Source organism: Rhinatrema bivittatum, chromosome 8 (assembly GCF_901001135.1).
Source record: "Rhinatrema bivittatum chromosome 8, aRhiBiv1.1, whole genome shotgun sequence".
Taxonomy (NCBI): domain Eukaryota; kingdom Metazoa; phylum Chordata; class Amphibia; order Gymnophiona; family Rhinatrematidae; genus Rhinatrema; species Rhinatrema bivittatum.
In genome coordinates, this window is record NC_042622.1 from 277,012,358 (window position 1) to 277,036,499 (window position 24,142).

The 24,142-nt window shown below is 44.0% G+C and overlaps 1 protein-coding gene across 1 annotated transcript in view; it reads right to left on the minus strand.

Moving 5' to 3' along the window:
* LOC115096424 (epidermal growth factor receptor substrate 15-like 1) overlaps positions 1–24,142 on the minus strand; it is a 348,080-nt gene that overhangs the window by 194,765 nt on the left and 129,173 nt on the right. Inside the window, exons 12-13 of the mRNA XM_029611002.1 lie at positions 23,827–23,909; positions 20,774–20,906 (exon numbers count right to left, since the gene is read on the minus strand). Of these exons, the coding sequence (XP_029466862.1) occupies positions 20,774–20,906; positions 23,827–23,909 (216 nt within the window). The remainder of the gene's footprint in view (positions 1–20,773; positions 20,907–23,826; positions 23,910–24,142) is intronic.

Sequence of the window (24,142 nt, forward strand, 5' to 3'; positions counted from 1 at the left end):
ACAGTTTACACATTCTTGGGACTGTGAGATGATGGCATATTTGGTTGTTAGAACTGAAGACAATAGGGTAACCACTACTGTCAATCGGAAACCTATAGATAAGAACAATCTATTACGTTATCATAGTCACCATTCAGAACCATTTAAGAAATGTTTGCCTGTTAGTCAATTTTTTCATATTCGTCGAATATGTTCTACCACCACTGAAGCTTTTGAGATGCAGGCAAAGTTACTTATGGCCCGTTTTGGGACATGTGGATACCCCCTAAGGGAGTAATTTCTAAAGCCTATAAAAGGGCTAAATTTTCTGATTGCGTCCAACTACTTGATTACCAACGGGGTAAGGAACAAGAGAGATTTATTTTATTTAGCGTTTTTTATATACCGAGGTATAGCAGAGTTGCCTTCACTCCGGTTTACATTATAACAACCAGTTACATTGAAATTTGACAAATTACATTAAACAGACTGAGAAACTGACATATAAAATTAGTCTAAACAAAAACAAGATATACTATAAGTTAGGTATACTGAAAAAACAGGGTTCATAGATAATAGGAGATATCTGTAGTTAGTAAGCAGGATAAATTGTCCAATCAGGAGACTGATAGTTATGAGATCAAAAGTCCGAGCTGTCAGTAAGAGATTGGCTTAGTAGCCAAGATTTTAGTTCTTTTTTAAAAGATTTAGGGTTTTCTTGACCAGCGAGGTACTGAGGTAGTGAGTTCCATAATTTTGGGCCGATGATGGAAATGGCTCTATTTCTGGTGGAAGAGAGTTTGGCGAGAGGGAGAGATGGAATCACAAGTTGTATTTTACTAGTTGTTCTTGTAGTGCGTAGGGAGTGGTGGATATGTATGACGTCATCAAGAGCAGTGTAATCTGCTTTGTAAATTGCTTTCTGCAGTATTGAGAGGAGTTTGAATTCAATTCTTTTCTCAATTGTGAGCCATTGTAGTTGGTTGAGAACAGGAGTGATGTGTTCAGATTTTCTTTTCCCCGTTAAGATTCTGGCAGTGGTATTCTGAAGAAGCTGTAATGGTCTTAGGGATGACTTGGGTAGGCCAATCAGAAGAGAATTGCAGTAGTCCAAACAGGAGAATATTAGGGCTTGAAGGACTGTTTTGAAGTCATGGGGGTGAAGCAGTGGTTTTAGGTGTTTGATTACCTGTAGTTTGTGGAATCCTTCTTTTGTTCTAGTAGAGATGTGTTTTTTATAATTTAGATCATTGTCCACCCAGAAGCCTAAATCTTTAACATTGTCTTTAAGTTGGATGATGGAATTGTCAAATTGGAAGGGTGGAATAGTTTTAGGTCCGGAGTTTTTTCTGGCGATGAGTATGCATTCAGTTTTGTTCATATTTAAACATAATTTAAGTTGGATTAATCTGTTTCTGATTGTGTCCAGGAGAGAGGCTGCACTAGACATTGTATCTTCTAATGAGGAGGAAATTGGAATCAGAATTTGTATATCATCGGCGTACATGTAATATCATATGCCAAGACTGGATAAAAAATGGCAAAGAGGAGTAAGGTAAATGTTGAATAAGATGGGTGAAAGTGCCGATCCTTGCGGTACACCTGTTTCGAGGGGGATGGCGTTTGATAATATGTTGTTGTAGGTGACTTTAAAATATCTATTTTTGAGGAAGGATGAAAACCAGCTGAGAGTTTTTTCAGTGAGCCCGATGGATTCAAGACTAGAAATAAGCAGTTTGTGGTCTACAGTGTCGAAGGCTGCAGAGAGGTCCAGAAGAATCAGTAAGTATCCTTTTTTGTTGTCGAGTCCTCTTAATATGGTATTGGAAAGGTTGAGTAAGAGTGTTTTGGTACTGAAGTTTTTCCTGAAACCGAATTGGGTGGGATAAAGTATTTTATTATCATCTAAATGATCATTTAGTTGTTTCAGCACCGCTTTCTCTGTCAATTTGGCAAAGAAGGGTAGGTTAGAAATTGGGCGGTAATTGTTTAGGTCATCTGGGTTGAGGTTTTTTTTCTTTAACAAAGGTGTGATTGTAGCGATTGGTATGTGTATTGCAGCAGAGTACTCTATCTTCGGCGATTGCATCTTCAATTAGGAGACATTGGCATATTTTTGCGTTACATGATATTTTTCAAGAATTTCCATTAATAGCCACTGCCCGAGGTCCCAACATATGGGATCATGTTGTACATACCCACCTTGACTATAACAGTGCAGGTGGACAGGAGAATGGGGATCACCGGAAATGTCAACAATGCGACATGTTAGAGGAGGAAATTACCCAGTGCGCATGAATTATGGTGAGCAATTTTGGATTTACAGATTTGAAATTGCTCATCCCCCAACATTTGAATGAAGAACTTGATTGGTTGTCATTAGTGTGACACATCTGTTCAGAGGAAGTTCATTTGTATGAGGCAAGGAACATTAAAATGAGTATGGATAACATCACCCACATGTAATGGTTAGTTCAGTTTGTTTATTGACAGAAAAAGTGCTGAATTCTGAAATCCAACTGATTACAGTGTGTCAAGGAGTAGATGGTTCATGACGCCATTGGTCACCATCATAACAAATAAAAAAAACAAGGCAACGTCGACTCTCCCTCTGCCCTCGTTTAATCAACCACACACGCCATGCCAAGTTTGGAAATGGTGCGTAGCACAGATTCACTAAAAAAAGAAATAGAATTGTCTTCTTTATTTATTTCCATGGCCTCCCTAACCCCAAATAAGCACTAATAATCAAATTTTGGTTATCCACAAAATCAGACCTGCTGGTGGAATTGGCCACCATCTCTTTCCTGAGAAGCAGCTTGAAATGCAGTGGTGTCCAAACCTATCCTCAGGGATACTCAGCTAGCTGGGTTTTCTGGATATGCATTTAATGTACATAATTCAGTTGTATACAACGGAGATAGTGCATGCAAACTAGGTGATATCAAATCAGCTGGACTGGATGGTATACATCCTAGGGTTCTGAAAACACAAAAATAAAATTTCAGTCCTATAAGTAATATGTAACCTATCATTAAAATCATCCATGGTACCTAAAGACTGGAGGGTGGCCAATATATGGTGGCGAAATTTATGTTCTGTTTCAATGTAAACCGATGTGATCTGTATTTCATACAGGAACACCGGTATATAAAAATCTAAAAATAAAATAAATAAATAAAACCTCAATATATAAAAAGGGCTCCAGAGGTGGTCTGGGAAACTATAGAATGGTGAGCCTGAATTCAGTACTGGGAAAAATAGTGGAAACTATTATAAAAAATAAAATCACAGACATTTAGATAGACATGGTTTAATGGGACTCAGCCAGCATGGATTTACCCAAGGGAAGACTTGCCTCTCAAATTTGCTACATTTTTTTGAAGGGGTTAATAAACATGTGGATAAAGGAGAACCAGTAGATGTGGTGTATTTGCATTTGCAAAAGCCATTTGCCAAAGTTCCTTATGAGAGGCTTCTAAGAAAACTTAAAAGTCATGGGATAGGTGGAGATGTCCCTTTGTGGATTGCAAATTGGTTAAAAGACAGGAAACAGATAGTATTTATTTATTTATTTAACACTTTTTTATACCGACCTTCATAGTAATAACCATATCGGATCGGTTTACATTTAACAAGGGTATAACTGTAGCATAACTAAAGAAAATTAAACGAAAGAAATGAATAAGGCAAGTTACATTCAACAAGGGTAAAGAACTTGGAAGCTTATATAGCTGGAAGGAAGTAAAGGTGGAAATAATTAAGAAATATAATAGAGGATACGGGTTAAAGCTTAAGAGTGCTTTAACCTAGAGGTGCCCTAGTCATCGTTCATGAAGATCAGAGGCCATCATCCAAGTAAGAGAAGGGCAACTAGTGATTGTCTGGGGAATCCCCGAAAAGCTTGGTAGGATTAAATGATCTGTTTTCACAATGGAAAAAGGTAAACAGTGGAGTGCTCAAGGATCTATATTTGGACCAGTGTTTTTTTAATATATTTATAAATGATCTGGAAAGAGGTACGGTGAGTGAGGTGATCAAATTTTCAGATGACAAAATTATTCAGAATATATAAATCACAGCAGATTGTAATAAATTGCAGGAGGACCTTGCAAGACTGGATTAGGCGTCCATATGGCAGATGAAATTTAACATGGACAAGTGCAAAGTGATACATATAGGGAAAAATAATCCATGCTGCAGGTAAACAATGTTAGGTTCCATTTTAGGAGTCCCCACCAGGAAAAAAATCTAAGTGCCATAGTTAATATTATATTGAAACTGTCGGCTCAGTGTACTCTGGTGGTCAAAAAAGCAAACAATATTAGGAATTATTAGGAAGGGAATGGCAAATAAAACGAAGGATGTCATAATGCTTCTGTATTGTTCAGTAGTTAGACTGCACCTTGAATACTATGTGCTATTCTGGTGGTCACATCTCAAAAGATATATAGTTGCACTGGAGAAAGTACAGAGAAGGGCAACCAAAATGATAAAGAGCATGGAATGGCTTCCCTATGAGGTAAGACTAAAGAGGCTAGGGCTGTTCAGCTTGGAGAAGAGATGACTGAGGTGGGATATGATAGAGGTCTACAAAATCATGAAAGGACTTGAATGGATAAATGTGAATTGGTTATTTATTCTTTCAGATAATAGATGGACTAGGAGGCATGCCATGAAATTAGCAAGTAGCATATTTAAAACAAATTGGAGAAAATTCTTTCACTCAGCACACAATTAAGCTCTAAATTTGTTGCTAGAGGATATGGTTAAGGCAGCTATTGTAGCTGGGTTTAAAAAAAGGTTTGGATAAGTTCCTGAAGGAGAAATCCATAAACTGATATTAATCAAAAGCCACTTCTTGTTGCCAGCATTAGTAGCTTGGGATCTACCGTATTTTTCGCTCCATAAGATGCACTTTTTTTCCCCAAAAGTGGGAGGAAATGTCTGTGCGTCTTATGGAGCGAATATAAAAAATAAATAAATAACTACAAACCCCTCCCACCCTCCTGACCCCCCCCCCCCCCCACAAGACCTGCCAAAACTCCCTGGTGGTCCAGTGGAGGTCTGGGAGCGATCTCCTGCACTTGGGCCGTCGGCTGCCAGTAATCAAAAAGGCCCTTTGCCCTTAGTATGTCACAGGGGCCGACCAATGGAACCGGTAGCCCCTGTGACATAATCAGGGCAAAGGGCCGTCGGTGCTGTTTTGATTACTAGCTGCCGACGGCCCACATGCAGGAGATCGCTCCTGGACCCCCGCTGGACCACCAGGGACTTTTGGCAGGTCTTTGGGGGGGGGGGGGATCAGGAGGGTGGGGAGTTGTAGTTAATTAAATTTAAAGGGTTGGGATAAGAACATAAGAAAATGCCATACTGGGTCAGACCAAGGGTCCATCAAGCCCAGCATCCTGTTTCCAACAGTGGCCAATCCAGGCCATAAGAACCTGGCAAGTACCCAAAAACTAAGTCTATTCCATGTAACCATTACTAATGGCAGTGGCTATTCTCTAAGGGGCAGATTTTAAAAAGCATTTACATGCATAAATCTGGGTTTTACGCATGTAAATGCACTTTACTCGAGTAAGTGGGCTTTTGAAAATTGCTACAATATATGCCATTGAATCGTCCATAGGATTTATTCGCATAAGTGCACTTTACGTGAGTAAATGGCTTTTGAAAATTGCTACAATAGTAGTTACATTTATGCGCGTAACTCCTTTGAAAATTACCCCCTAAGTGAACTTAATAGCAGGTAATGGACTTCTCCTCCAAGAACTTATCCAATCCTTTTTTAAACACAGCTATACTAACTGCACGAACCACATTCTCTGGCAACAAATTCCAGAGTTTAATTGTGCGTTGAGTAAAAAAGAACTTTCTCCGATTAGTTTTAAATGTGCCCCATGCTAACTTCATGGAGTGCCCCCTAGTCTTTCTACTATCCGAAAGAGTAAATAACCGATTCACATCTACCCGTTCTAGACCTCTCATGATTTTAAACACCTCTATCATATCCCCACCTCAGTCGTCTCTTCTCCAAGCTGAAAAGTCCTAACCTCTTTAGTCTTTCCTCATAGGGGAGTTGTTCCATTCCCTTTATCATTTTGGTAGCCCTTCTCTGTACCTTCTCCATCGCAATTATATCTTTTTTTAGATGCGACGACCAGAATTGTACACAGTATTCAAGGTGCGGTCTCACCATGGAGCGATACAGAGGCATTATGACATTTTCCGTTTTATTCATCATTCCTTTTCTAATAATTCCCAACATTCTGTTTGCTTTTTTGACTGCCTCAGCACACTGCACCGACGATTTCAATGTGTTATCCACTATGACACCTAGATCTCTTTCTTGGGTTGTAGCACCTAATATGGAATCCAACATTGTGTAATTATAGCATGGGTTATTTTTCCCTATATGCATCACCTTGCACTTATCCACATTAAATTTCATCTGCCATTTGGATGCCCAATTTTCCAGTCTCACAAGGTCTTCCTGCAATTTATCACAATCTGCTTGTGATTTAACTACTCTGAACAATTTTGTCTCATCTGCAAATTTGATTATCTCACTCGTCGTATTTCTTTCCAGATCATTTATAAATATATTGAACAGTAAGGGTCCCAATACAGATCCCTGAGGCACTCCACTGTCCACTCCCTTCCACTGAGAAAATTGCCCATTTAATCCTACTCTCTGTTTCCTGTCTTTTAGCCAGTTTGCAATCCACGAAAAGACATCGCCACCAATCCCATGACTTTTTACTTTTCCTAGAAGCCTCTCATGAGGAACTTTGTCAAACGCCTTCTGAAAATCCAAGTATACTAAATCTACGGGTTCACCTTTATCCACATGTTTATTAACTCCTTCAAAAAAGTGAAGCAGATTTGTGAGGCAAGACTTGCCCTGGGTAAAGCCATGCTGACCTTGTTCCATTAAACCATGTCTTTCTATATGTTCTGTGATTCTGATGTTTAGAACACTTTCCACTATTTTTCCTGGCACTGAAGTCAGGCTAACCGGTCTGTAGTTTCCCTGATCGCCCCTGGAGCCCTTTTTAAATATTGGGGTTACATTTGCTATCCTCCAGTCTTCAGGTACAATGGATGATTTTAATGATAAGTTACAAATTTTTACTAATAGGTCTGAAATTTCATTTTTTAGTTCCTTCGGATGGTTTTTTTTTGTTTTTTTTTTCCCAGAAAGAGAACGATAAAAGTTTTTTGATTTGGGGAGTGGACCGAAATGGCTCTCCCCAGACCCAAAAATGAAAGGGGGACAAAAAACAATTTTATGCACTCCCCTAATTTGATCCATAAGACACAGACGCCCGGGAACAGAGCTGGTTTAGCACACCATTTTTTTTTTAATTTCCCCCCTCTGAATCCTAGTGCATCTTATAGTCAGGTGCGTCTTATGGAGCCAAAAATATGGTATTTAATATTTGGGGTACTTGCCAGGTACTTATGATTTGGATTGGCCACTGTTGGAGACAGGATACTGGGCTTGAAGGACCCTTGGTTTGACCCAGTATGGCAGATTTTAAGTTCACAACACCGAAGCCAAATCCCCTCAATAATAACAATATGCAGCCAAAGAGAGGAAACAATTCATTTATCATCAACAGTCTTTATAGTTTTTCAACATGGAGAACAATTTCATCAGAACTTAGTGCAGCAATTTTTAATACGCTGTCTCTCGCCATGCAATGGGCCGCAAACAGACTTTCCAAAAACACCAATACTAAATGTCCTGCCGAAGATACATAAAACTCTTCATAAACCACCGGGAAGACCCATTGTTTCATCTAGGGGCTCTTTGTTAGAGCCTCTTTCAATTTTTGTGGACAAATTCTTGGCTCCCTTGGTAAAGTCTTTGCCATCTTTTGTGAGGGATTCCTCAGATAGCAAATGTTGCTTACCTGATGTAACAGGTGTTCTCACAGGACAGCAGGATGTTAGTCCTCACAAATGGGTGACATCGAGGATGCAGCCCACCACGGAAAACTTCTGTCAAAGTTTAAACAGAACTTTGACTGGCCCCTACTGGGCATGCCCAGCAAGGCACTGATCCTGCAGCCAGCAGGGGTCTCCCTTCAGTCTGATTTTCAAAGCTACAGGCAGTGCCTAGAAAGTAAAAATAAAACGAACCCAACACCGCGGGGAGGCGGGCGGGTTTCGTGAGGACTAACATCCTGCTGTCCTGTGAGAACACCTGTTACATCAGGTAAGCAACATTTGCTTTCTCACAGGACAAGCAGGATGGTTGTCCTCACAAATGGGTGAGTACCGAGCTGAGGATGTCCCGACCTGCACCAAATGTACCCAACGGTGTGCAGCAGGCACAACAACTGAGGAGAAATTTGGGAAAGGGCATCCGCACCCTACCGGGTAGGTGGAAGGGTGTTGGTACATCAGGTTGGAAAAAGGTTACGCAAGACAGACTGGCCGAAGATGGAGTCCTGTCTTCCAGCCTTGTCCAAACAATAATGGGCTGCAAAAGTATGGAGAGAACTCCAGGTTGCAGCTTTGCAGATGTCAGGAAGCGGCACCGATCGAAGGTGTGCCACTGACGTCGCCATGGCCCTCACAGAGTGTGCTTTAACACGGTCTTGAAAAGGAATGCCAGCTTGCTCATAGCAAAAAGAAATGCAGTCCGCCAACCAGGAAGAAAGAGCCTGTTTACCCACAGGTTGTCCCAACTTATTAGGATGGAAAGAGACGAATAATTGAGTGCTCTTCCTGTGGGAAACTGTACGGTCTAGGTAAAAAGCTAGAGCCCGTTTACAGTCTAGGGTATGCAGGGTCTGCTCTCCAGAGTTTGAGTGGGGCCTGGGAAAAAAGATAGGTAGTACGATAGATTGATTGATATGAAACTCCGAAACTACCTTAGGTAAAAATTTAGGGTGAGTGCGGAGTACCGCCCGGTCCTGCAGGAGCTTAGTGTAAGGCGGATAGGTAACTAGGGCCTGTAATTCACTAACCCTGCGAGCTGAAGTAACAGCCAAAAGGAATAACACTTTCCAAGTGAGATATTTCAAGTTACAGGAGTGCAGAGGTTCGAAAGGAGGTTTCATTAGACGACCAAGAACCAGGTTAAGGTCCCAGGATGGGGCCGGAGGACGCAAGGGTGGCTTTAGATGGAGTAAGCCCTTAAGAAAGCGTGTTACTAGGGGTTGCACTGAATAGGATTACCCCCAATACCCTTATGGAAGGCGGCTACCGCACTGACATGCATTCTGATAGAAGAGGTTTTAAGACCTGATTCAGAGAGATGCCATAAATAGTCCAAGAATTTGGAGATTGGACAGGAAAGGGGATCAAGGGACTGAGAAGTGCACCATGATGTGTACCTTTTCCATTTGTATGAGTAAGACTTTCTTGTGGAAGGCTTTCGTGAAGCTATCAGGACCCGAGAAACGGAATCTGAAAGGTTAAATGGTTGAAGGACTAACCTTTCAACATCCATGCCGTCAGGGACAAGGCTTGGAGGTTGGGATGGAGGAGGCATCCGTCGTTTTGAGTGAGCAGATGCGGGTCCCTTCCCAGAGGAATGTGCCTGCGGATGGAGAGATCCTGGAGTATTGGAAACCATACTTGGCGTGGCCAGTAAGGTGCTATCAGGATCATGGTTCCTCCGTCCTGGTGTAGCTTCACGAGAGTCTTTGACACAAGAGGGAGTGGAGGGAATGCATAGAGCAGACCGGTTGTCCACTTGAGGGAGAATGCATCCCTCGGCCGAGAGTGCTGGCTCCGAATGAGAGAGCAGTAATCGTCCACTTTGTGGTTCTGAGGGGACGCAAAGAGGTCTATGCGGGGAGAACCCCATTTGTGAAACAGAGAGGTCGCTACCAGAGGATCGAGTGACCACTCGTGTGGGTGGAAGACACGGCTCAGCTGGTCTGCCAATACATTGTCTACTCCCGGCAGGTAAGTGGCCCTGAGGTACATGGAGTGGGAGAGGGCTTCCGCCCAGATCTGTGCAGCTTCCTGACACAGAAGGAAGGAGCCTGTGCCTCCCTGCTTGTTTATGTACCACATGGCCACTTGGTTGTCCGTCTGGATTAAGATTATCTGATGAAAGAGATGATCTTTGAAAGTGCGGAGCGCATAGCGGATTGCTCGAAGTTCCAGGAAATTGATCTGGTGTTCGGCTTCCTCTTCGGACCATAACCCTTGGGTTTGAAAGTCGTCCACATGGGCTCCCCAACCGATGTGAGAAGCGTCGGTGGTTAGGATTATTTGCGGATCCGGTGGAAGAAAAGGTAAGCCCTGAAGGAGGTTGACCTGAGTCGTCCACCAGGTTAAGGATAGGCGCAGCGCTTGTGTGACTGTGACTATGGAGGACAGAGGCTGAAAAGCTTGAATCCATTGGTGTCGTAGAGTCCATTGTGTTACTCTCATGGCTAGTCGGGTCATGGGAGTGACTTGAACCGAGGATGCCATGTGTCCTAGGAGAATGAGGAACTGGCGAGCCGTGGCAGTGTTCTGAGACTGGAGCTGGCGAGCCAGGGACATTAGGGTGTGGACCCTCTGAAGAGGAAGGTAAGCCTTTGCCTGTAAGGTGTCCAAGTCTGCTCCAATGAAGAATAAGGTTTGAGACGGGACTAAGCAAGATTTCTCGTAATTGACAAGAAACCCTAAGGAAAGGAGTGTTTGAATTGTCAATTTTAGGGAGGATTGAGCTATCTGTTGGGTGGAGGCCCTGATTAGCCAATCGTCCAGGTAGGGGTAGACGTGGACACCTTCCTTCCTTAAGAATGCTGCTACCACTACGAGACATTTGGTAAAGACTCGTGGGCAGAAGCCAGACCGAAGGGTAGGACACGATATTGATAATGGTCGTGGCCTACGAGAAACCGCAGATATTTGCGATGGGATTGTGTGATCGCAATGTGGGTATAAGCGTCCTTGAGGTCGAGAGAGCACAGCCAATCCCCTCTTTGTAGCAGAGGGAGCAGCGCGCCTAGGGTTACCATTTTGAACTTCTCTTTTTGAAGGTATTTGTTGAGGGCTCGAAGGTCCAAAATGGGACGTAGTCCCCCTGATTTCTTTGGTATTAGGAAGTATCTGGAATAGAATCCCTTGCCTCGTTGAGAGGGAGGAACGGGTTCTACAGCATTTGATTGCAGAAGAAGAGACACTTCCTGTTGTAATTGAGCCAAATGGGTGGATAGACTCCACGCTTGAAGAGGCGGGGAGTCTGCCGGAAGAGTTATGAAGTTGAGGTGGTAACCCTGTGCGATAATTGTTAGCACCCACTGATCTGAGGTGATCTGCAACCAAGGTTGTAGAAAATGGTACAGTCGACCTCCTACAGGAATGTCTGGAAGAGGGGTTTGGCATGTGTTCCCTACAGGGGAGTCAAAGGCCAGCCGCAGGCCCAGGAGGAGGGGCTACAGTAGGCCTTTGTTTCCTAGGCTGATGCGGCTGAGGCCTAGTAGAGGATCGAGCTGGACGAGGCCTGGCCGATGGAGGGTAGTAACGGCGTGGCCGAAAGAACGACTTCTTAGAGTCCTTCTTAAGTGGTTGTTTGGAGGAAACCTCAGACGGAACAGAAGAAAGTTTGTTGCAACGTCTCGTGGTGATCTTTCAATTCAGCTACTATTTGCTGAATTTGTTCTCCAAACAAATTGTCCCCTAAGCAGGGTAAATCCGCTAAACGATCCTGGACCTCTGGGCGAAGGTTGGATGACTTTAACCAAGCCCAACGTCTGGCCGAGATGGCAGTAGCTGAAACCTTTGTGGAGGCATCGAAGATGTCATAAGCCGTTCTGATCTCGTGCTTCCCCGCTTCAAACCCTTTGTTAAGAAGGGCCTGAAGCTGTGGCTGGTATTGGTCAGGTAATGTGTCAGCAAAATCTTGCATCTGTTTAAGGATGGCTCTGTTATATTGCGTCATGTAGAGTTGATATGAGGCTATGCGAGAAATCAGCATAGCTCCATGGTACACTTTCCGTCCCACACTGTCTAGGAATTTATTGTCCTTGACCGGCGGAGTGGAGGAGTGTGGCTTGAGACGCTTGGCTTTTCTTTGTGCGGACTCCACCACAACAGAGCGATGATCCAGTTGAGGCTTTTGAAAGCCTGGTGCTGACTGGACGAGGTATGTGGAGTCAGCCTTCTTGTTAACTGGTGATACAGATGAAGGAGATTCCCAGTTTTTCTTTAAGAGATCGAGAAACACCTGGTGAATGGGGATGGAAGCGATGATTTTTGGAGCGTCCAAAAATTGAAGCAGTTCCATCACCTGGTGTCTGTCATCGGTCTCAGATTGCAGCTGAAAAGGTACAATTTCGGACATCTCCTTTACAAAATTAATAAAGGAGAGATCCTCTGGAGGAGATCTTTTTCTACTCTCTGTAGGAGAAGGCGGTGATGGTAAATCTGTGTCAGAAGATGTATCATCACCCCAGGTATCATAGGGATCACTTGCGGGTTGAAGGCCCGATGGACCTGGTTGAGGATCCGAAGGCATCGAAGGAAACCTTGGAGGAACCGGTGGTACAATCGGTACTGGGAACGGCATCGAGGGTTTCGGTGCTGCCGATGGAGTCGGTGCCGGTCTTGGAACCGATGGAGCCAAAGGATAAATCGGTGGAGATATACGAGAAGGCACCGATGGGACCACCCCGGAAAGGGGAATCAGGAACGGTGTTTCTCCCGCCGATGAAAATCCAGTCGGAGACGATGGCGCTGTCGGTGCTACTGGAATCATCGATGGGAGGGCATGTACAAGTGCCTCCATACGTTGTAGTAGCGGTGCCAGCGCTTCCACCAAAGGTTCGGTGGTCGGTTCCTTCCTCGGTGGCGGAGTCGGTGCCGGGGTCGATGCCAGTGGCGGTGCCGGAATCGGTGCCGGAGACGGTGCCAATGGAGGTTGGAATCTTTGCATCGCTTTCTCGATGGCCTCCTGGACCAGCCGGTCCAGTTCTGCCCGGAGACCAGGGGTAACAATACCCGGCTCGACGGGAGAGGGAGGCTGAGGCAGAGCCGGAGGGACCACCGTAACCGGTGGGATCACGGCTCCCACACCCCGAGAGGGTGAGGGTTTCCTCGATGCCTGCGAACGAGACGTGGACGGTGCCAAGTCTGAACGAGGCCTCTTAGTCGGTGGCTCGGCTTGTTCAGAGGTCGATGACTGTGGATCCTCGACAGGCCGAGACTTGTGCCGTCGATGGCGATGCTTGTCCTTCCGGTCTCCTCGCCCATCCGGGGAGGGGACAGGAGTCGACGGCCGAGAAGTCATCGATGGTGGACGGTCACCGGAGGGTTGACGATGGTGGTGCAACTTCGACGGTGCCGGTTCCGATGACGTCAATGCTATCGATGGCGTTGGGGTGGGTGCATGGAAGAGGAGCCCCATCTTCTCCATCCTGGCTTTGCGACCCTTAGGTGTCATTAGGGCACATTTGGTGCAAGTCAGGACATCATGCTCACTACCCAAACACAAAACACAAACCCTATGGGGGTCTGTGATTGACATAGTCCGGGTACAATCCGGGCATCGACGGAACCCCGTCGCCATGGCTTAAGGCCAAATTTAGTCGTGGGCTCGGTAATTGCCAACAGGCCTCGAGGGCCAAATTCGACGGTAGTTGAAGAAAAAAGGCAAAAAACTTACCGGTTTCCGCGGAGGTGACAAAAATTTGTCGAAGGGAGACCCCTGAGGGGCAAATTTTCTTCGGAAAGAAAAATACCGAATTCCTGTCAGGAACGTGGTAAGAGAGCTCCTTTCACCGCGTGGCAACTGCTGCGCGGAAAAAAGAAGACTGAAGGGAGACCCCTGCTGGCTGCAGGGTCAGTGCCTTGCTGGGCATGCCCAGTAGGGGCCAGTCAAAGTTCTGTTTAAACTTTGACAGAAGTTTTCCGTGGTGGGCTCCATCCTCGATGTCACCCATTTGTGAGGACAACCATCCTGCTTGTCCTGTGAGAAATGATGATTCAATTAAATATTTTGGCAAAAGAAATATTCCCTTGTGAGAATGTGGCATTAGCAACCATAGATGTGGTTGCTTTGTATACAAACATACCACAGAATGATGCTGGTGACATTATCAGTAATATCTTGAGAGAAACACTGTCAAATAATTGAACAGCAGCTGATTTTGTAATCACTTTAGCAAATATGGCATTACTTAATAATTATTTTCTATTTATTTATTTATTTATTTAATTTCTTTTACTATACCGATGCTCAAGACTAGGTCTTATCGTACCGGTTTACAATGTAACTGAGGGGAAACCAATTAACATCAAGGTAGAAAGTAAAGTTACATTAAACAGGGAGCGTAAAACCTGGGCAATGGAAGACAGTACAGAATTTAAACTAAGAAACAATTAGAGATAAATATATAATCAACAAAAACTATAAGATACGTATTTGATGGGAATTACTATTTGCAGACCAAAGGAAGAGCGATGAGGGCCTCGATGGCCCCCGATGTGACTAATCTGTATATGGGCAACTTCGAGGCGATATGGCTGCCTAAGAATCCGTTTAAGCCATATATAAGATCATGGAGACGCTATATTGTTTGGCAAGGAGAGGATGAAACCTTTGATGGATTTATACAGTGGTTAAACGCCTGTGATTTGAATCTGAAATTTACATCTACGTTCAGCAGAACTGGGGCAGCCTATTTGGATACTTTTATTAAAGTACATAAATGGGGCTTTGAATTTACACTATACTGAAAACCAACGGATAAAAACACTTTACTACGCTATGAAAGTTTCACCTACAGCACTTAAGATCTAATCTGCCTATTGGACAGTTTCTGAGATTAAGAAGATTGTGTTCTGATACTAATGATTATAAAACAAGAGCAAGAGAAATGATGCAGGGATTTCAGCAGAAGGGATATCCCATGAGTGTTTTGAAGAAAGCCTATAAGAGAGCCCGGAGGGCAAATAGAGATTTATTGTTGGTTCCATCAGCTAGACAAAACACGGAAGAAGATAGGGTAAATAAGGCAACACACAAATGTTCTCTTTATAATATTATATATTATAAAGAGATGGTGAGTATCCCCGCCTGTCACGCGGGAGACCGGGGTTCGATTCCCCGACAGGGAGCCATCACCCAGTTCTATGTTTATCGCATCCAGAACAGCATAAAAAGACACTGGCATATCCTGAGTTTACATCAAATGTTTAAGGAAAATCCTCGATTTGCTTTAAAAAGAGGAAGAAACATCAGGACAGTGTAGTACACTCTAATTTTAGAGATGACGCAACCACAAATATAGCACATGGGAATGCCAGAAGGGGGCATTATCCATGTAATAAGTGCTCTGTTTGCGACCAATCCTTCAGTGGTGATGTTTTACCTTTCTTCAAAGGGGGTAATTTTTGTTTAAGAGCACACACTGTTTGTTCTGTGATGGGTATGATTTATGGGATCTGGTGCCCTTGCCCGTTACTCTATATTGGTAAGACAAAACATTGTTTAACTCTCTTCTCATTATAGGATCGGACTACCAGGTATTCGCTCCTCGAGGGCCTATTTCCTCTACTATCCTGTACCATGGACCTTCCGTCCCACCATTCTACATTCAGGAAGACGCCAGCTCTCCGTGAGTACCTCTACGAACCGGCACTCCGACTCCACCCACCAGCCGCGGCATTACCCGCTCTGCTGACTCCTGCCTATCGTGAACGTCTGGGTGAGACCTCACTACTGAGCCTGTTCAGCGTATTGGCACCTCGTGGGTCGTGCATTACCTTCCAACTTACCATCTCTACGGCAGTATAATAAAGACTTATTCCATACTGTGTCTAATATCCTGCTCAGCCTATCACAGTGATTCCTCATGGGGCTTCTCCCCGTGGGTGGAGTCATCTCCACTGTGACCAAGGGTCCACTATGCCTTAAACACAACAGATTGCTAACTCCATGGACTCAGCTCAACCTGCAGCACTGCAGGCCATTCCTGGCCTAGCCCAGCGGATTACAGAACAGAAGTCTTTGGGGAACCTTGCTACTGCCTTCAATCAGTTACACTCTCAACTGAACTCTTCAGCTCCTCCTGTAAAGGAGTTGCTGGCACCAGTGGTGACCCTTAAGACCACTGTACCTCTATCTAACAACTACCCGCTTCATGGGTGAAGCCAAGATGTGCAGAAGATTCATCAATCAATGCAGCATTCATTTTGCTTTACAGCCTCCCCTCTTTCCTACTGAGGCTTCAAAGACCACCTACATCCTATCGTTCCTCGAGGGACGAGCCCTGGCCTGGGCTTCACCGCTATGGGAACGTAAGGACCCTATCCTTAATGATCTATCAGGATTCTTACAATTGTTTAAGTCTGCATTTGATGACCTGCCTTGCTTAACTTACAGCAAGATAACAAGCCACTTACAGACTTTGCTATTGAATTTAAGACCCTAGCATCCGAACTGCACTGGGACACTGGATGCTTACATGCCATATTCATGGAGAGTCTCAACTCCTGCATAAAGGATGAACTTGTGGCTCGAGACTTGCCTGAATCCCTTGAGGCCCTGATGGAACTAGCAGGGAAAATTGACCGCCGTATCCGCGATCGTACTCAAGAGGCTAAGAGTCCACGAAAGTCTACCATGGGGGCAAACCGTCCAAAACCTATGCCTACTGCTTCCAGCTTACCGTCTACACCCCTAGAGGAGGAAGAGCCTATGCAACTAGGCCGAAGCCATTTGACCTCTAAGGAAAGACGTTACCGCAAGCGTCTGGGCCTGTGCATGTACTATGGCCAATCGGGTCACGCAGTCCAAACCTGTCCCATTTGTCCGGGAAACTAACGGGCCTGGGATCCTGCAGGAGGATTTCTCCTGGGCTTTACCTCACCTACTCCTCCATTGTCCTTACCTGTATCACTGCTCTGCGGAGGTCTCGAGTTCCAGACTCTCGCATTAATTGACTCTGGTGCCAGAGGTAATTTCATTCTAAAGCGCTTGGTCGAACATCTGAGGATTCCTACCACACCAATAGAGAAGCCTCTCTTATTGTCTTCTATCCATGGAGAACCACTTCCTGGAGAAGTGTCACTGATTACCCAGGCCATTGGCCTACGCACTGGAGTCCTCCACTCAGAATCTATTCCTTTTCTAGTGTTGGACAAAGCCATGCATCCTGTGGTGTTGGGTCTGCAGTGGCTTCAAGACCATATACCACAATTTAATTGGGTCACTTTGGAACTGTTCCGGTGGGGACCAGACTGTCATGGTCGGTGTCTTGCTGAAGTTTCACCGTTCATTTGCATGCCTACAACTCCATCATTACCTGGCTTACCTCCACAATAAGCCTTTCAGGATGTTTTCTCTAAGTAAGCAGCTGATATGCTTCCTCCACACAGAGTTCGATTGTGACATAAATCTGAAGCCAAATTCAGAATCTCCCAAAGGAAGAGTCTACCCTCTTTCTGTAGCCGAGACCAAAGCAATGTTTTGAAAGACTGCAGGTGCATTACTTAAGCCGAAGGGCATGACGAGGTATTCAAAGTGACCGTCACGGTTGTTAAAAGCAGTCTTCCATTCTTCTCCTTCTCTAATACGCACCAAGTTGTAAGCTCCTTTTAGGTCCAATTTGGAAAACACTTTGGCCCCTTGGAGTCTATCAAACAGTTCTGATATTAAGGGGCAGGGGGTACCTGTCCTTGATGGTAATTTTGTTCAGACAAAATCTACAAAAAGGCTTTATCAGGCCTTCCAAATCCCCTGCGAAGCGCAGGGTTCTTTTTTGTAGGGGAAAAGATGGCACCCTACGGCCCTGCATCGACTACAGGGGTCTGAACAAAATTACCATCAAGGACAGGTACCCCCTTGCCTTTAATATCAGAACTGTTTGATAGACTTTGGGGTCCTCCGCTTCTACTACCCTTCGGGGCCTCACTATCTAGACAACTGCTCCTTGTGGGCCTTGTCTCTCTCTTCTCATTACAGGATCGGACTACTGGGTACTCGCTCATCGAGGGCCTATTTCCTCTACTATCCTGTACCACGGATCTTCGGTCCCACCATTCTACATTCAGGAAGACGCCAGCTCTCTGAGTACCTCTACGAACTGGAACTCCAACTTCACCCACCAGCCGTGGCATTACCCGCTCTGCGGACTCCTGCCTATCGTGAACATCTGGGTGAGACTACACTACTGAGCCTGTTGAGCGAAGTGGCATCTCGTGGATTGGTGCATTACCTTTCTACCTTACCATCTCTACAGCAGTATAATAAAGACTTATTCCATACTGTGTCTAATATCCTGCTTAGCCTATCACAGTGGTTTCTCACGGAGCTCCTCCCTGTGGGTGGAGTCATCTCCACTGTGACCAAGGGTCCACTATGCCTCAAACACAACAGGGACCAAATGGCTTCCCACTAGAAGAGGTCTCAAGAACGCCTACCCTGCTATCATGTAGTACCAGGTGCTCTTTACGACCCATGTTACCAAAGGCGGCAACAGATTAGCACTGCACACAAATACAGCATAACAATTCTTTTGAAACTAGGCTTCTGGCAATAAGTCAGAATTTAAAAATAGGACGGATCCCTTGCATAACTTTAGGTCCTTCAAGACTTACTGGTTACAAAATTAACCCTTTCTATATATGTTTACTTACTGCACAGTTAAAATACATTAGAACTTCCAATGATGCTGTCAAGAGCTGAAATTGCTGTTGTTCAAAAAGATGAGATCATGTGAAAGTCATCCTGACCAGCACATTTCATTGATATTACTTTTTTTCAACAGAGGGACACTAAATAATTCTCTCCTCCTTTCTCCCCCCAGATGACATACCCCAGTGACAACTTCTCTTTGCTCAAGGATTGAAAGGAAAGTCCTGTCACAGAATGATTCCCTCAATATTACTCCTGTGTCAGCAGAGGTTGCTCATCTCCCCTCCCAGAAGCCTGAGTGCATTGCCTCCATGACACATCTTACTCTTCTGCACTACAGTAGGCATTGCTATGGGCAAGCCACACGGCTAATCAGCAAGCCTTTTTCTCTTTACAGTACATCTACCATATTATGAATCACTGTATGTTTTTATAGAACACAATTCAATTTGTAGATTTCTATTTGTCCATTTTTGGTGCATTACAAATTTTATTCTTTTAACAAGACCATTCCTCCATCAGCTACGTAATAAGGGCTTCACTGAATATCAAGTCTGATACTAGTACAAAAAATACACTTTTCATGTATTATTGCTTGAAACAAGTATTTGCTGAAGATTCTACTATACAGGTCTGTACTGTTATTGCATATTACTCAGATCAGAAGGCTAAAAAAATGACTATCAGCTTGAGCACCATAAAATTACAGATAGTATCAGAGAAACCTTGATAGCAAAATTGTTTTTCCTTGTTCTGAGAAGCTTTGAAACCAGATTACTATAGCTTGATCATTGTAAGATAAAGAACAGAGAGAGAATTTAGCAAACAGGCTGCAGGTAAGATTTCTTCATCAGACTACCCTCTCTGAGCTTGCTTCATCAGAACAATGTAATGAACTACTGAAGGGAGCACAGTACATGTACCCCAATCTAGACTAGTTTAGCCTGGCAAACAAGTTGCAAATGATTTCTTTTAATTCTATCAGCTCCTGCCTTCTGAAATTCTTTAGGTAAGGAAACTGAGGGAGGACTGTCAATTCACATAAAAAAATATAAAATTATTAATTGCCAGGTTTGTGGTTTGCTTCCATATTTCATTAGCAAATCTATCCTTGCGGCTTAATCCCAACAAAGCAAATTGGTGTATTTTTGAACAATGTTGTTAAACAAAAACTAAGAAATAAGAGGCAGGAGGCATCTGCTAATCACATAATCCACTTAAAAACAACTGCAGGGGGGAAATGAAGATAAGAGGATTTACATTCAGGCAACTATAAACTAGGACTGAATTGCATAGTCTGGGTAAACAAATAAGCGTGGGAGTAGCTTGCTTACTACCCCTAACCAATTAGGCTTGATACTTCACTTTTATGCAGCTCCAGCACTGCTCTCCACATCAATGGCAAGGGGTGGAAGGAAATTAGACCCAAAAAGTTACCAATAAGGGCCCTGACCTCAGCGGTCAGAGTAACAGATAAGTATGAGAAAAATAAGTGTGAAAGCTTGCTGGGCAGACTGGATGGGCCATTTGGCCTTCTTCTGTCGTCATTTCTATGTTTCTATATTACTGAAAATAAGCTGCTCTCTAAAGAGATCCCTTTAAACCCCAGAGCTTGCTTTAGAACCATGAGCCTGCAAACGAACTCCCCTTGGAATTCCCTTGTGAAAATGTGGGGCCAGCTGGGGTTGGGGGTGCTTCAGTACCTGTGCACTTTGCATCTGCCTCACAGCCGGTGCAAGTTGGTGATGACCATCCCATGTGAAGAATTTCAAAATGAAATCCTCTTGGGCTGTCAGGTCTGCCCTCCCCTTGCCCTGCTCATCTGCTCCACAAGTGCAAAGGAGGGAGGACAATTGTCAACCAATGATTTTATCCTGGTGACCTTTTAATTACCAGAGCTAAATTATTTGAACATTGCCTCTCCATGACAGCAAGAACCCAAAGATCGAACACCAGTTACCGTGAGGCCATTATACAATTGTGGTCCTCCTATGTTCTTCAGGATGGCTTCATATAGCAGGCAGACACTTTTTTGGGGGGAAAACATTGGCTTCGAAACAGAACTCAGCAACCTTCAGACATTGCTCCCCTCAGAAACAACCTTCTGTTGATGAACTCGAAGGGATGATATTGCTAAAAGGAAGATGACAGAAAATGCTCCAGAGACATTTTAATAAGAGAAAATGCTGTATTTACCACTTGGTGGTTTTGGTCGTGGAGGCACATTTCTCTTGGGAGGCAGAGCTGGAGTGTCATGTTTATTTTTGAAAGGATCGTCAGAGAATCCTGGCCCACCAAAGGATGAGGCAAAAGGGTCGGAGACGGGAGGCTGGTGGGGGCAGAAAAGGAAAACAGAATATAGTGCAGAACTGGTTATTTCTCTCCTTTAAATGGCGCTAACACTGCAGGTATAAGGCAAGGACAGAGGTTCCTAAACCTGTCCTGGAGGACCCCCAGACAGTCGGGTTTTCAGGATATCCAGAGAAAATCTGGATGCTATGGAGGCAATGCATGCAAATACATCTCATACATATTCATTGTGGATATCCTGAAAACCCGACTGGCTGGGGGTCCTCCAGGACAGGTTTGAGAACCACTGGTCCAAGTCCACAGGTTAAGTGGAGGGAAGAATCATTGCTAGAGTTTGCTGCCAGTCATTTCAGTGCTTGAATTAGCAACGTATCGCTAACACTTTTGTTTTGATTTTTTATGTGCCTTGTGCACACACCTCTGGCTACAGCACAAAGCAATACAATGTGCTTGAATGTAATTTACCTGGAGCTCCCAATGAAAAGGTATGAGTTAAATACATAATAAATAAATAAAAGCCAGCTTAACTCTCACACAGTACAGAAAAATATCAGGTACAGAACATGCAACCAAAACAAACTAAAAGAAAGTTATCAGTCTGCAGTTGACAGCTCTCATGCTACAGACAGGGACTTTCTCGTGAGAAAACCTTACCACTTGTCAACTTAAGAGTGACATGGCCAACAGCTCAGCTGGGGCAAACTGATCATATCTATGGCTGGTGGAAGATTAGTACAACAGGGGCCTGAATGGCCATTCCCAAACAATGGGCTGAAATTAGTTCAATAATATCATTACTATTACTGCCTAGGACTGCTTTATAGAGAGTCCAAAGAATGCAAAAATCTAAGGCTGCAGTTTATTGAAATCAGGCCAAACTAGCACAATTTATGCAATGCAGTTTAATTTGCATCCAATCACAGTAATTCCAGCTCCCAGCCTGCCTCATCAGTCTAACATCACATCCATCTCTCTCACTTGGCAGCAGGTATCCACTGATTTCTGGTGGAGCGCTCAGTTAGTTTTCCCATCTATTCTTACCCAGCCTTGTGCCTATTTCTCTTGACTGGTTTTTTTTTCTGTTACTAGGGCTTGTGCACGTCAACATTCCAGGCCGATGGTCATCTGACATGCAGTCACATTTCTTTTCCTTACTGTGTGTACATTTAGGTTAGATTTCTATAATGCTTTATTCACAGCATCGAGAGAAAGGAGTACATGCTGGTCTCCTACAGATTAATTATGCTAATGCTCTACATTTGGGACCTAGAGATAAAAGCGCATACTTGTCTCCTCCAGCTTAGACTGCTATGGTGCTCTATAACAGATCTCCAGGCAGGTGTACATACTGGTGTCCTCCATGTTTTATATCTGGGACATGTAGGCAGTACTGTATGCCTCAGTTTCTTCCAGGAAGAATTTCTGTAATGCCCTGTTAGCAGGGACCTGCATGCAGCAGCAAATATTCTCATCACTTCAAGATTAAACTGCTCCAAAGATCTCTATCCACAGATCTCTCTGAAGGAAGCCAGACAGTCCAGCTCCCAGGGGTCTCCTACAGCCTGTATGCCCACTCTCTGCAGATTGCATTAGATCACTGTAGCTATCTGAGGGAAAGTTGAAGGCTTATGCTGATTATGCAGAGCTGAAAATGATTCACAATGGAGGGACCCACAACATATCATCAAAATACATGCCCTTTCGTGTCATCTGAGGTCTGCCAGTTGAGACTCATGTTAGACTGGCCCACACAACTGGTAAAATCTTGGTTGCAAGACCCGCCCCCCTCCCCACCTCTGGAACACTAATAGATTGTATGGGCCATGCCTGAAATGTTTGTATCTGCAGAGCCAAATTTTATTGTGCCGTATGTGGAAGGCTGCATCTGCACCTGACCCGGACTGATAATCATGACTTGGAGCTATACCTACAGTGCACTTCTCTCCGAAAGTCACAAACTATAATTGCTGAACACTGCTGCCACCTACGGGCAGAAAGCTCTATGAGCAAGTCAAGCTACAAATACTTCGAGAAAGAATGTTGCAAATGTGCTGACAAACCCTCGTAATATAAAACATCAGGCAATTACATATCTGGGGTTTCAGACAATGAACATTTTTTTGGTCTATTTGTTTTTTGGAGGGTGGTTTCCCCCAAGCAGGGATGGCAGGCCCCTAAAAGCTGCCCCACTTTCATTAGCCGGAAGGAAAAGCACTTCACACTTGCCCACCCTGAAATTCACTGAGCCCCATCTATACTCCCCATAAAAACATTTCGGGAACCGCTGCTGCACCTAAGCACACATTGCATCAAAGTCTTTTATATTGGTAACCTTAGAAACTGCTGCACATGCACAAAACATGAAAGTGCTGAATTAACCAGTGAAAACTGACCAATGAAAATCTATAGGATGAGATCCTCTCCTTCTTATGGAGGTGTTTGTAGACTGTGACCCTTTAAAGGACCAGGGCCTATACATTACACTTAAAAGGTATTACAACTTAGAATGCTCCTAAAAATGAAATGGACCCACCATTTCCCTCCTAAAATGTAATTTAAACATTCTCTAAATAGCCCTTAAAATTTGGCTAACTGTAAAAATCCATTTTTGTGACTCCACACTCCAAGATGAAATTGCAGTGGGAAATTAGAACTGAGCCCCTATTATCTCTTAGCCTAGTGGGAGGCACCTCACCCCCTCATGGCTGATGAAGCAGAGCAGTTTCCTTCAGCCTGTGCACTCAGAATAAGTGCTGGAACATTACTTCTGCACGCCTCTCACTTCTAGAGAGAAGAGCTGCTCTAGGACAGGACTCTGGATCTCCTGCAGGGCAGCATATGACAAAGTCGCTAGGTCACTTAAATCACGCTAATATCATTTATTTTCCAAGTAATGACTGTTCCACTGTAAATGAAATTCCATTTATTGCAGTATTTACCTTTGACATCTGGCTAAAATCTGCAAAGCTCTCATTGCTACTAAATGTGCTGCTACCGAATGGGTCTGATGTTCCAAAAGGATCTGAAACAGGTTCAAAATAATATTAGCAATTAGTTTAAAAATTAACATCACTGTCAACAAGTAAAACTAAGTTACTAACTTAGATTGTCATATCAGGAAGTAAACAAGATATGGTCTTGGGCTGTACAGATTTACTGTACTGCCCAAGACTCTACTGTACCGGTGGAGATTTTCTGTCTTCTGCCTTATCAACTCTTCGCTCTCTAAATGCCTCACTTGTTAACAGTTGCTAA